This window comes from Uloborus diversus, chromosome 1 (genome assembly GCF_026930045.1).
Source record: "Uloborus diversus isolate 005 chromosome 1, Udiv.v.3.1, whole genome shotgun sequence".
In the NCBI taxonomy this organism is placed as follows: domain Eukaryota; kingdom Metazoa; phylum Arthropoda; class Arachnida; order Araneae; family Uloboridae; genus Uloborus; species Uloborus diversus.
In genome coordinates, this window is record NC_072731.1 from 260,002,876 (window position 1) to 260,017,889 (window position 15,014).

At 30.2% G+C, this 15,014-nt stretch overlaps 1 protein-coding gene across 1 annotated transcript in view; it reads right to left on the minus strand.

Annotated features, from left to right (window-relative positions):
- Nucleotides 1-15,014, minus strand: part of LOC129220358 (polycomb protein Asx-like) — a 40,418-nt gene that overhangs the window by 8,976 nt on the left and 16,428 nt on the right. Inside the window, exons 6-13 of the mRNA XM_054854769.1 lie at nt 13,327-13,483; nt 12,188-12,309; nt 9,291-9,324; nt 9,114-9,193; nt 8,762-9,022; nt 6,242-6,273; nt 5,559-5,736; nt 2,113-2,253 (exon numbers count right to left, since the gene is read on the minus strand). Coding sequence (XP_054710744.1) covers nt 2,113-2,253; nt 5,559-5,736; nt 6,242-6,273; nt 8,762-9,022; nt 9,114-9,193; nt 9,291-9,324; nt 12,188-12,309; nt 13,327-13,483 — 1,005 coding nt within the window. The remainder of the gene's footprint in view (nt 1-2,112; nt 2,254-5,558; nt 5,737-6,241; nt 6,274-8,761; nt 9,023-9,113; nt 9,194-9,290; nt 9,325-12,187; nt 12,310-13,326; nt 13,484-15,014) is intronic.

Sequence of the window (15,014 nt, forward strand, 5' to 3'; positions counted from 1 at the left end):
AGAGGTGCGGCTGCTACATAAGTAGATGCAATGAGATTTCAAAATTTAAATTTATTTTTGGGATCATTTAAATTTTCAGTTTTAATAGTTTTTTTTGTGCAATACTGATGAGTCACTCAATATTTCTAATGCTCTTTTAATAACTGATACTTTCTCTTTGGACAAGACATATTTTCATGACTTTAAATTAATTTCCATGACTTTGAATGAAAATTTCAATTTTCCATGACTTTTCCAGGTCTGAAATTCGCTTATTATTTTCCATGACTTTCCAGGATTTCTATGACCCGTACGAACCCTGAACTCTGGATTCAACAGTCCTTAAGACATGCTAATTAGAAAAACTAGAAAAAGAGTTACACTAGGAAAGGATTTTCTTACAAATAGTGCAATATATTCAAGTGTAAAGCATTTTTGACAGAAAAACTTGTATTTATAAACCAAATGCAAAAAAAAAAAAAATAAATAAATAAATAAATAAATAAAATAGTCAGCTATGCAAGAGATTTTTGAAATAATAATACATTCTGCAATGAAACTTTCTAAGAATTCTATATTGCAATTAAATTTTAACTCACTTTTTGAGTTGAGCTGGAATGCATGTCACTTAATTAGGTATTTACGTATCTAAGGTTTTAAGTACAACAAAAATAAGAAAATTTAAGTACTTTTAAAAAATGTAAAATAATAATAATAATAATTTTTTTCTGGAAGAAAATTCCATACACTTTTAAAAGGAATTCATCAAATAACCTTTATTATACAAAGTTATTTTTTTCAATGTGGAAAAATTCTTATAAAGAAATGAGTACCTTTTTCACGGGATCCATTTCATCGGTAGAATTTGTCGGTGAAGGAGAAGACATAACAGGTGACGAAGATCGGGACAAACAAGGAGAATGCTGTGTGATTGTTTGAAGAGATTCTTCAGAGGACTCTTTAAAAAAATAAAAGAAAAGAACACATTTTTAAATGTTTTACATAATTGTCGTAAATTAAATCAAGAAAATCAAATAACTTACATTAGCGCCATGATACATACTTAAAAGCTAAATTGTACAAAAAGTAAGCTTAGCATAAGTATAGATTTTAACTTCTTGCACAAGTAGCCCGATACTCTTTCCCCAAAGTTGTTAAGGATATTTTAAGGAGTTTGAAAAACAAGTTTAGGACCTAGCAAACAAGGTTGTCTGATAAAACTTAAAATTCCTAAAAAGTAGCAATACAAATAAAATTTTACAGCAGATGAAAGTTACCTTTCTAATACTACATATAATTGATCAATAACACATCTTGCAACCCCCTTCTATTAAAAGCATAGTCAAAAGATGTAGGGCGAAGTGAAATGGTAAAATATTTTTAGTTTGTAGTGCCACCTATCTAGCAATATTTTAACTATGTTCATGAAGACAGAGTTCATTCCTGACAAAAAAAAAAAAAAAAAAAATGTCTAAAGATCAAAGGAAAAAACAATATGAGTCATTCTCAAAATTTGATACACATATTGTAATATTCTGCAGTTCAGCAAAAATATTTTTTGCTATTATACAAAGATAAAGTCGCTATTTTATTCTCTTTTATTTTTTTCATTTATCAATTTATTTACTTATGTATTCATTTTTTGCTTTACTATTTATTCATTTCTTTGTTTAATTTTCCAATCATTTTAAGAAAAATATTTTTCAAAATCTAATACAAAATATTTTATCAAAAAAATATTTTAATCTTCACTTTGCAAAAAAAAAAAAAAAATGAAAATTTTTTGGCGGTACAAATTTACTGCCAAAAATTAAAAATAATAGTTCAATGCAACTTTCATGGAAAATATATAGTTTTTCTTTAAGTACTAGAATTTTCAAAACAAGTTTCAAATTTTTTCATTTTGAAAAAGGTATGTTATCTTAACTATTTCTCTTTATCCCACATTCATCTATATTAGTTGTTTATTTACTTCAAAAAGTTCAAACAATGCTCCATTATAACAAACGCAATCGAAAATTTTTTATCTGATAACCGCATTATCACTAAATGCATGAATTTAGAAGCAAACTGTTTCTAAAAACAGAAACAAGCAACCCTACCTTGAGACTCTGAAGAGTTTGATGAAACTACCTCTGGGCCTTTCAGTTTCTTATTGGGTGGACCGAAAAGATCATCGTGGATGTCTCCGGGCATCGAGGTATCCATGTCTGAAGTTTCGTTGTACAAAGGTGAATCCACAGACAAATGATTTTCATCCGAATGGGAAGGTGACTGGAGTTCAATAATCAAAGTTTAGCAATTAAAATAAATAAATATGAACATACTAGCAAAAATACCGGCACTGCCTGGTTCAGTAATAATTGTGAGAAACAATCGCTGCTTTCTTTCGTTTTCTAATTTCCAAAATATGAAAAACCAAAAACAAAGATCACTAAAAAAAAGTGCGCTTTATTTAATTAAATAGTACAAACATACAAAAAGAAAAAAAAAAGCTCTCTACTATGTTCCCCTAAGTGTGCAAAAGTAGGGTTTCCAAATGTTTAAATGACTTCAAACTAGAGATGTACCGAGTACTCGGTAACTACTCGGTACTCGGCCTACTCGGCCAATATGCCGAGTACTCGGTACTCGGCCAAATTTTGATCAGATACTCGGCCAATACCGAGTAGTTGCAAAAAATTAAACATATTAAAATTTACAAAAAAGCTCAAGCATATATAATTTTCTGCAACCATTTACAATTCAAATTTAAATTTTGAGAATAATGAAGTTTGAAATACCTCAATGGAATAAATCTTGGTTCGAATGTCTCGAAAGTTAATAAAACGTTTTTGTTAAAAATTGTGCAAATATGGAATTTTTGCTACAAACTAAAATTAGTTATAAGATATATAAAAATACCTTAGCTTTAAAAATAAAAGGAAATAAAACAACGTTAGAAGCACAGTGCAGGATCACAGCAAACACGTGTTTTGGGCGTTACGAGGAATTTCTTTTTCAATGCACAAAATGTGAGCTCGTTGATTTAAAGGTATCCGGCAAAAGTCGAATTTTTTGTCGTATGCCTTTACATTCTTCAGTTCACATGTTATGCACTGAAAAGACGATCCTTGTAACACAGAAAAACGTGTCTGCAGTGTTCCTGCACATTTGCTTTTTTGCTTTTAAAAATTATTTATGTTTAGCGAACTAGACCTATAATGAATAAATTTGTATAATTTGTTTTAATTCCAACTTGATAAGTCATACCTTTTATTTATTCATTTTTAATTTGAAAAATATTTTTGCAAAATTTTGTAGTTAAGTTTCAGCAGGAATTTAGTTTAAAAACTATTATATGGACAAGGAGGTCTATACTGCTATTGCAATAAGTTCAAAATTCATCGGTGTGTGTCGGTGGTCCTTCTGTCAACATAATTGGTACTGGGAAACTCGGCCGAGTAGTGAAAGGCCGAGTTACTCGGTAACTCGGTACTCGGCCGAGTAGTAAAAGGCCGAGTACTCGGCACTCGGCTACTCGGCCAAAGTGCTACTCGGTACGTCTCTACTTTAAACTCATGTTTGCTCCAGAGAAGCCTTGATTCAAAAATTTCATTATGATTACTTTTACTGTTTGACCATGGATTGTATGGAATTGGCAAACATCCAGTTAAGGCGACTCCACCTCAATGAGGGAAAGATAAAAATTTTATGTGCGTATTTCGCTCATTTGAATGAGACGCTGCTTAATTTAGAGGCTAACATCTGCAAAATCTGACATCCCTGAAAACTAATGGATGCTTCCATTTCCGCGTGTAAACCGGATGTTTGCCTCTCCATACAATCCGTGGTTAGACAGTAATATGGCTGTTGTAAGGCAACGAATTTTCGAAAACAATGGGTTTTATATTTAATTTTTTAATGGGGAAATTACATGACATGTACTGCTTTCCATCATAACGTTTTTAAAAGTTTTTTTAGGAATAAAATTGTAGCCTAAGTTGCTCCCTGATAATGTAGCTATCTATGGTGAAAAAATAGTTGAAATTGGTCCAGTAGTTTACCCCGGACATACATACATACAGAAGTAGCCATTTATGTATAAAGATTATAATGAAAAGAATTTCTAAAAGGTAGGGTGAGGTGAAGAAAAGTAAACAACTGACTGTAATACAGAATCCACAGTACATTTAAACACATTTGCATTTCCAAACCATGATTGCCTCATTCTATTAATAATGATGAAAAAGTTTTAAAAAATCCCATTTACCAAAAAAATTAAGAAATAAACAAGGAAACTAAGGAAGACGCAGAATTAAAATGTGTATTCTGAAATAAAGACAAAAATAAAATAGTAAGCAAACTCTAACAAACTGAAAATTCTATTGAAAAAAAAAACTATTTTTATGAAGATTCTGTTTGAGGTTTATTTCTTAAAAGGTCTTTCCCAAAAGGTAAATCTAGGGACTATAAAATGTAACTGGAGATTATTATAGGACATACAAGCATTCTAGGATTGTGTTTAGAGATGCCATTCTGAGTTCACGAAAATTATGTAGCAGTTTAAATAAACACGTATTGGTCACACCATGTCTGATGGAGTGATGCAACAAATATCCGGCCCCAAGGCCGAATGCCTACTGCCATTTTTCTCTTTTTTTACGGTTGAATTACAACTGCAATCATTTTTTTTTTCCCCATGACTGGAAATTGAACTCTTCACAGATATACTTTTACTGCTTTCAACATATTTATACAAGAAAATTTTAACAACTATTCAAAATGATGGGCATTATAGTTTTGCAACCCAAAAACTTTCTTTCAGAAGGAGTAAACACATCCTAAACATTTACTCAAATTCAAAGTCGCTCACCGACTTTGCCTGGAGTTGAGAAATCCTTTTGCTTACAGCATTTGTTGCCTCGAAATGGCTCTCCTTGAGTCACTCAATTTCTATTTCTTCGTTGTGAAACTCAGAATTTTTATTGAACTTTCTCAATTAAAAATTTAACCCCCCCCCCAAGCAAAAGGTGCAGCAATATGCATTTATTTAGAAATTTGCTATTTTTGCACATTTACAGGCATTAGAATCCCACAAAAGAAGCAAAATTATGCAATTGCATTTCCTCAGATGAACACTACAAGGAGGTAACTAGGAGATTTAGTTTCTTTCCCACTGCTTCAAGGAAAATTCAAAACATTAACGTTTTTTCATGATTTTTAGGGAATGTGATGATTTGATTTAAATGTTATTGCACTACCATTTTAAAATTTTATTTGATTGGAAGTATTAATATCTTTTTTTCAGACAAATATTTTCAGAAAAAGTGAAACAATACATGTTTTTCTAAATTTGCAGTAACCTAGTTTGAGTACTCAGTATATAAACCACAAAGTTATATTAAATTTTGCATCTAAAAATTCGACTATTTTTGAGAACTGAAATGATAAAATCATTTGCAAATTTAAACAAAAATGAAATAAAATAATGCAATTCACTTTAAAATAGGCACTGTAACATAAAATATTTCAATTACTTAATAATTTTCATGATATTGTTGCTTTGGTATATAAATCAAGCAAACGAAACAACTTACATCATGGTGAGGTGAATTACGGTGTTTCGAAATTGTTGAACTTAGTCTACTCTTCCTAACCACTGGCTTGATTTTTATAGTTGGCACATGCTTATTTTGGTTGTTGAGAGAAGGTTTCAGTTGAGAATTTAAAGAAAAGGGCGTGGATTTCGATTGGTCTGCTATGTCAGAGAGAGAACTGAAAAATATACAATGCATACATATACACACTAAAAACTTAATGCATTAATCATTGCACACAAATTCAATTCAAAAATCTTAAAAAATGAATTATTATTGCTGAAAAAAAAATTAATTTTTGCAAATACAAATAAATAATAATAAAAAATCATTTATTTATTATTGATATGATGTTGATTATGTATGATATTTATCATGCCTTTGTTATTGATATGGTATCGATTATGTATGATTTTATTAATTTTTTTATTAATTGATATAATATTTATAATTAATAAATTAAAAAACAGTTCCAATCAATAAAGATTGTCCAAGGAGACAGAATATCAGGCTATAACAATTTAATGTACATTTGTTTCAATAATGATCAATAAATGAAAACTAGTAGTGGAAGAAAAAGAAAATATGAATGATCTATTCTAAAATGAAAAATTATTATATAATGCTCAGAGTAAGCTGTGCAGATAAAAGATTTGAAAAATTAAAAAAAAAAAATTACTTACGTATGACCCCAGACAGGTTCAAAATTATCAATCTGAAAAATAAAATTAAAAATTTACACCAAAGGTTTCTAAAACTTCAACATCATTTGAAATGACATATTTAACCATACATTATAAAAGCTAGATTTGTATAAAAAGAAAGAGCAGAAGATATTTCTAATTTAAAAGAAATAACATGCAAACAAAAAAAAAAAAAAAAAAAAAAAGAAAGAGGAAAGTCCTTAAATATTTCTGTTACAAGCACAAAAATTAATTATCATATCATTTTAAAATTAAATCATTTATCATTAAAATCAGTTTCAGCAGTTAAGCAGGAGAAGGGACTACAATTGAGACATACAAAAAAAGATAATAAGATAAGAAAGATTGGAAATTGAGAAAGATTGAGTAATGAATTTATAGAAAAAATACAATTATAAATGTTGAATATCATGGCATTTAGCTTACAAAACTTAGAAAAAAAATCACTTTTATGAAGATTTCTAGTAAACAATAACCAGAGCTGAGGAGTCGGTATGGATTTGGTGTGAAGGAGTCTGACCCGTGAGTAAAATTTTAAGTGTCAACAGTCAGTCATTTTCCCTTAAAGTCAACAACTCTGTCAGGCCTCTGCGGTGTCTGAGTCGGACTGATTTTGAGGTTAAGGAGTTAGAGTGATAAAATTTTGAAGATTTTATTAAAAATATTTAAATTAATTATTTTGTATTGGTAGTGGACGTGTCTCATAAGATAAGCCTCTTATTGAGCCAAAAAAAATTACTTAAATATTTCTGGGAACCTTCAAAATTAATTGCATTGTATAAAATTAGAGTCTGTTCTTTGTAAGGTTCTTCTAATGAAACAAGAATCTAGCATACTCGGAGTCGCCCAGCTTTGCACGGTCCACCTCGAAAATAAAAGTTATGTCAAGTGACAAATGTTCAACACTAAGGCTTAAATTTAAAAAAAAAAAAAAAAATCAGTAAAATTTTGTTGCAGATGGCAGAAAAATAACCAAAAAGTAAACATTTTTTTAAATCCCCCGATTCCAGGAAAAGCCTTTAAAACAAAAGTTTACTTGAATTTAACTTGTTCATATTTGAGAAAAAAAATAGCAACAGATCTTTTGTCTCAATGATTTTCTTCACGTCACAAATTTTTTTAATATAAGCATTGTTACGGAAAGTTGAGATGAAGCACGGAATAATAATTTGAATGGAGGAAAGCCTTCGAAAAATAGGAATGTTTTGTCCAAATGTGTCATAATTAATAGTTTTTAATTGATATCTCTGCTAATTAATAACGAAGAATTACGTTAAATAGCCAAACAAGAGACGGGAGGATCACAAATCCATCAATACCCGGTTCGATGGCCAGTTCACTGTCGTTCGGGAGAAGTAACTTGGATATACATACATACATAGTTACATACGCTCAGTTTTTAATTATTTAAGATGGAAGGGCCACCATTTGCCCTAGTTGCCATGCAGTAATGGTGAAAATGAATCGGAAAATTTTCATTAGCTTTTCTAAATCATAAACCAATGTTCAAATTTTGTTCAAAAGCATCAAAGTTACTATGAAGGTTTAATAGTCTCACATGGCACCCCTTTTCCCCTTTGACCTCTTTCCGCAAAATATGATAGTTCTTTTCCAGATAATTGTACTCACTTGAAACTTTAACAAACCCATGAAGCTAGTCAATACTTGAATAACTCCGAAAATGCAATTTATTTCAAAATACTTTAGTGGCATCAAAAGCATTCGTTTGTCTTTAATTTTCCCTTATAATAGGATTTAATTCTACAACAGTGAACTTTAATTTTTAGAAACCTTACAGCTATAAAGCACTACCCGATGTTTATAGTATTAATCAACGAGCTGATGTGTGCATCACATGACTTCCTTTTACACCAATTTAGTGTTATTTCCCCATTATTGGCAATAGTAATGTGATTCAATTGTTAACTTTCTAAATATCACCAACAGTGGCCAAATTGAAACTGACTTAGAAGAAAACAAATTGCCAAATTTGTCGCCAAGTTGGAGACAAACTTGGCGACAAATTGACGATATATCATCAAGTGTCCGCTAAATTATAACACCATTTGAGTTTTCATCGAAATTAGCAATGATTTCCCCCCAAAAAGGTGCAAAAGACCCCTTTAGAAGCACGAGAATGCAACCAAAAGCAGAGGTGCACAACTAGAACCCACTAGGAGCCTACGTACTAAATTTCAACTTTCTATGACAAACCGTTCTTGAGTTATGCGAGACACATACGCACATACATATGTACATACAGACGTCACGAGAAAACTCATTGTAATTAATTCGGGAATTGTCAAAATGGATATTTCGGTCATCTATGTGTTCTTAGGTATATATGCACGTGTGGTCGGGTCAAAGAAAAACCTCAACATTCATTCAAGGGTGAGCAAAATGGAAATTATTGTCTATTTACTTCCTTGTAAAAGGAAGTAAAAACTGCAAAAGAAGAATATGAAGAATGAGAATGTTATAAATGTCGATGTTCCTTACCTTCCAAGGATCGAGTTTTCCGTGATCCCTTTCGGCTTCCCCTTTGAGCTTCATTTGGTTTTCAGGGGTGAACTCCCCGTCCTGTAATCTCTTTTTCCACTCCTGACAAGCCCTCGCAAAAAATTCATTATTCAAAGCAGTTGCAGATAGCCTAACCGAGTAATCGGGACCAATTATTCTATCAGCTTGAGGTAGCAGTTGAACTAAACGATACTGGTATACGGGAGGTAATGATGCAAAAGTATGCTTATTAAGCAAAGCCTACAAAAAAGAAAAGTTCTGATTATTAAATATTTTGAAGGTAACTCAAACAGCAAAAATAGGATTCTTCTGAAGTTGAGAATGTACTTACCCTTAAGTTAGTATTGACAAGAATGGAATCTGGAGTTTCTATGTTGATGCAACCTTTCTTGGTTTGAGCAATTTGAGCAGCTAGAGAAAAAAAACAGTGGAGAGTAATTCAATACACATTTTATCAGTAAAATACACATTTGATCAGATTTGAAATGTAATTTTAAAAAACAGTTACCTGTGCTTAATTTCCTATTTGATCGTTTTCTAGGCTAAAAAACAATTTAAAAAAAATTTAACTATATAGTTCTCAAAACAAATGCACATTTCATGTGACAAATTTATGAAACAAAACATTAAACACACAGAATCTAAAATTTTACAAAATCTCATTCCATACAAATAAATTTCAAGATGACTAAACTTGAACTTAAGCTTTATTTTGTGAATAAAGCATGGCTTTAAGCATAAAAATAAGAAGAGTTCCAACAATAGGAAACTTGAAAATGTTTCAAAGAATCTAACTTTTTAACAAATCAGAAAAAAGACCTACGTGTAAACAGCAAGATTTTAACAGTCAGAATTCAAAAGGAATGATAAGTCATAACCTCTTTTGAAAAAGGAAAAAGAAATCTAAAAAATGGATAGGCTTTTACATGAAACAATTCATATATATATATATATATATATATACATGTTTATTTAATTATTGTGTTGCAGAAAATCAGTTTTCATTTAGGTAACTATCAAACAGGAAACCTTCAGTTTGACAATTTATTCACAAGCTTTGTTATTTCACAAGCTTGTTATGATTTTCATGTAGATATTTTTTCTAGTAAAAAAGAAGAAGAAGAAGAAGAGCTTGTTATGCAGCATTTGTGTTCAGATGGGGATTTAAAAACATGCCACCTATAAGCTGAACCAAACTAAACATAAGCTATACTTCGTACAAAAGTAAATTAAGAAATAGAACAAAGAATGAAAAAGTTGCAAACAAGTATTAAAACCACATAAAATATAACAAGGACTTCACTCAACAGAAGATAAACAGGTATTAATCAAAACATATTTACGTATTAAAAACAACTAACTTAAAATCTTTTTTTGCTCACGTTAGTTAAACTTTTGGTTTCAATTTATTCCCAATAAAAATTTTCATCACAATATCAAATGAAATTAATGTTAAAACTAGAGTTGCAAAATTTGCAGAAATTTTGAGATAGCAGAGGGAGGGGGATTCTTGAAAAAAAAGAACAATTTGATTTTTTATAAATAAGCAGTTTTGTAAGTTATATTTTTTAAAACACACATAGTGTTTAACATTTAAAAACGAATGCATTTTTTTTTCCATTCTTAGTAGATATATACACAATATATTTACTATTAAAACTACCCTTTCTCTTTCACAACTTCCAGTTGCTTTCTTCGTTCAAAACACCAAAAATTATCTAAATTAGTTAAATCATTATTCAACCATTAATTTTGGATAAAATTTAATCTTCGTGAATTGTTAAACCATTTTTTTGACTGTTATTTGAATTTTTTAAAATAATAATTCAAAAATTTCAACAGAAAGCTCCTTAAAGTTTTTTTTACATGCATTTATGCATATGTACATTGTACATACTACACATATTAAATGGATATGCATTAAACTATAATATTTCCAGTATTTTATATTATTGATATACTACTGTTCAGTGCATATATTTAGTATAAAGTACCTGGACGACCAAGCCTCGCTCGGCTTTAAAAGAATTATTTTTTGTCAAATCGTGTTTTTTTTAAGGTTCAATACTTTTCCAAATATACTTGAAAAGCTTCACGTTAACGAAATATTAAGCACTCAACCTTCTTATAACACTAAAATACCAAACAAAGAAGATTCTGAATGTAATTAAATCAACATTTTGCTTTAAACTATCTGTTACATTTGTTTCCACTATACAATTTTCTTGTCAGTAATTAAAATATTTTGACCTTAGTTTTGCTATGGTGAAATCGATTTTTAACCGAATACTTCCTTTCATACTATGATGCGTTTCACAATTTTATCCCAATCGAAATTTTCTTTTTGAATAAGTACTTTTAGTTTTTAAGCCAGAAAATGCTACATACACTACATACAGCATGATATCCATCAAAACTGATGATCCACAAACCATTCCAACAAATGCTAACAACTGTCTTAACAAAACATAAAGTCTCTAGACATATGTTTTTTCGAAATAAAATTTAGATGCGTGGTTTAAAAAAAAACATATAAAACTATTTGATGTGTAAAAAAGGATATAAGTAAATGAAATAAGACGGTCAAGCAATAGTTTTGCTTAAAAAAAGAAAAAGCCTTACATCGACTTAGATAGTGGTGCTTTTGAATTTGTTTTTAGTCAAGTGTGATTGAAATGAAGCCTGGCAACCCTAAGCAAGTTAAATTTTAAAGCGAGAAGAGACATATTTTCATTGTTATGGTTGCAAATCGTCTGCCTGATGCGTCAATTCACAGTTTACTTCAAGGCTTAACTTAATTCGACTTTATATTAAAAAACTGTTTTTTGTAAAAAAAATCGCGTTTGTACAGAAAAAACACTGATGAAGATGAACTTAGAATGCTAAACTACAATTAAATCCAAAATTTCACCGAAATCGTTGGAGCCGTTTTTGAGATAAGAAATATATACATACCCACAAGAATTGTTCGTTTAAAGATATAAGATATACTACTGTTCAGTGCATATATTTAGTATAAATAAATAAAGTAGCAAATGATAGTTGGGTGAATAGGGAAATTAAAATATCAAACAGTTTGCATTGTCAAAGTAAGTGCTTTCATAAGGGATACTGAAGATAAATATATTTTTAGAAAATAAGCATAAGAATATAAATATTATAAATTTATGAGTAAATTATTTTATGCTTGAAATTCTAAAACTTTCAATTTTTCCTGAGTGGAAATAAACTCTTTCAGGAAGAACCTCACCCCTGCATCCCCCCTCCCCCCGATTATTTTCATGTCTAGTTACAACAATTATAAAACATATGGCAATGAACAATTATTACATGCATGTACATTATACTGCAAGGTGAGATATTACTTTTCATCTGCAAACAAAAAGATAACGTTCTGATTTTTACCTTAAAACTGAGCCCAGGTATAGATGCTAGCAATTCTCTCATGGTTTGAGGCTTGTGCCTCGTGCTCTCCCTTAAGGATGTTTTTTCAAACGAACATCTCCATCTTTCTTCGGGTACGCATCCTGCAATTTAACATTGTATAATGCAATTCTATGGCAAAGGGAAAAGTAAAAGTACAGGAAAATCTTTAAAATTACTAATAGTAGTGGCAGTTATAATATTTCGTTACTCATTTTTTAGGTCATAAGTTTGATTAAGTTCTTATTGCTTGAAACTTTGCCTATCAATGAACCATTTCATTAATAAAATGTGTTAAATAAATAAAGATATTACTTGATTTGTTAAGCAGCTAGCATTACTTCAAATTCATGAATCAGAACTTCAGAAAAGAAGTTACTTTATTCAGAAAACAAGAATTAAATTTGATGTTCCTTACAGGAAAATAAGAAATATTCTAAAGTGATAAAATGTTTTAATTATGTTCTTAAACCTAAAAATATTGCACATATAATTGTGCATTTTCAAATTAAATCATTGTTTATATTAGACTAGCTACGTTGCCCGGTTTTGCACGGTCTACCTTGAAAATAAAAATTACATCAAGTGACGCATGTTCAACAATCAGGCTTGAACAAAAAAAAAATCAGTAAAATTTTGTGGCAGATTTTGGAAAAATAACCAAAAAGTAAACATTTTAAATCCCCCGATTACAGGAGAAGCCTTTAAAACAAAACCCAGAATTTTATTTGCTCATATTCGAGACAAAAAATGGCAACAGATCTTTCGTCTCAATGATTTCATCACGCTATAAATTTCAATAAAAGCATTGTTGCGGAAAGTTGAGATGACGCGCTGAATAATAATTTGAATTGAGGAAAGCTTTCGAAAAATAGGGATTTTATGTCAAAATCTAAGTTTATAATTAATAGTTTTTAATTGATCCGTTAATTGGTATCGGAGAATTATGTTAAACATCCAAACATAAAAACCAGAAGATTCTGAATCCATCAATACCTGGTTCAATTGTCAATTCACTGTCGTTCGGGAGAAGAAACTTGGACATAGATGATTACATAGATGCATAGGTTACATGCATAAATACATACGCTCATATTTTAATTATATAAGATTATAAATACCTGCTCCTGCTGGGGCTGGAGGCAAAGACTTCATGATTATTCGAGGTATGGGTGGAGGAGCACTTCCACTGGCAGCAATAGCAGTATTCCGTCGCCTCCTTTTCTGCTGCTGTCTTAGGGCATGCTTAATAGCTCTTTGGCTATGACTTTGCGACACCTAAATGAATTGATAAGGTAAAAATAGTCCATAAGCAGGTAGTTTATATTATTACGATGAATATTTAGCGGACCAAAATATTTAAGTCCTAGAATTATTTCCAAGTTAAAGAAAATAATACAGCATTTTATTTTATATGGAGCAGTGTGTCTATTTCACATCTGTTTTCAATATTTTTCCAGGTCTCCCCCCCCCCTCCCACTTTTCCATGCTGATAACAAAAGCTTCCCACACATTGAACAGTTGACATGTTTTTCAAGACAGCCATAACATTGCTGAAAGGGAGAAAAGAAAAAAAGAAGAACAGGACATATTTAACATAATTTGCATAAAAAAGACCAAAGACTTCCCTTTTTATATCAGCTTGATATTTTTACAGCAGACTAAATTGGCAATAGACTTCCAACTGTTTGGAATCGAAGCTTGTTTGAAGAAAATAAGTTTTCTATAGTTAGTAAGAAATTAGAAGTTTTCTGTAATGCTGTGTACACTCCTACTTTAGTTCATAATTCTTCATAATTTATTAACCTATATTCTTTTGGGATATCCAGAACATGAAAAACTGGAGATTTTTTAGGGGGGGGGGACTTCATAGTTGAAAGCATCATTTTTCGTGCAGTTAGGCAGAACTATAGGATTGTTTTACTTTCATATCAAGACGAAGCAAAAAATTCCACTTGCATGCAAGGTAGTGTTTTCACCTTCTGCATATTTTTTAAAAATCAAAACTATTAAAGTGCTATAAATTGAAAAAAAAAAAAACAAAAAAAAAAAAAAAAAACACTAGACATAACTTCATCTAAATCTTGTATTTAGTTGAGTGGTGTTGAAGCTGCATTGATCCCAGTTCCATAAAGAAAAATAGTTTTAAAATTATTTTTCCATAAAGGAAAAGACTTCCACACAAATGGACTAATGCTCTGAATACAAAAATTTCAATTCCTGTTAAGGACACAAAAAGATAGTGCATTTAGAAATAGATGCCTCAAATAAAACAAAAAGACAGAAACCCTCAAAAATCAAAAACTGATGATCTAAAATTAGTGTAGAAAAAAGAATACAAAATAAAAGGCAACAAAATAAAAGGCAAAAAGTGATCAACTCCAAGGAAATCTCTGCGTCACATGTTTCTTTCTTGAGTTCTATCTCAAAAAGGTTATATACTTAAAATCTTTTTTCAACATTAGGCTGCTACAAGACAGGATACGTAATTTCTCACACCCACACATACTGCAAAAAATATTGGGAGGAGGGGAAAAATTGATAACATAATTAGTAAATATTTCAGGGAAAAAGAGCAAACTTTTGAAAAAATAGAAAAACTGAAAAAATAGAAAATAAAAAATCTTAAAACTTAAAATAAAGTAATACTAAAGTAATATTTAAAAAATAGAATTTCGCACATCTGAAGATTGAAATTCACAGAATTCATGTTTTCTTTACACACACACACACACATAAATATATATATACAGTACAACTTCAATTTAACGATTGACAAGGGCAGACCCAAATAATATAGATGAACACA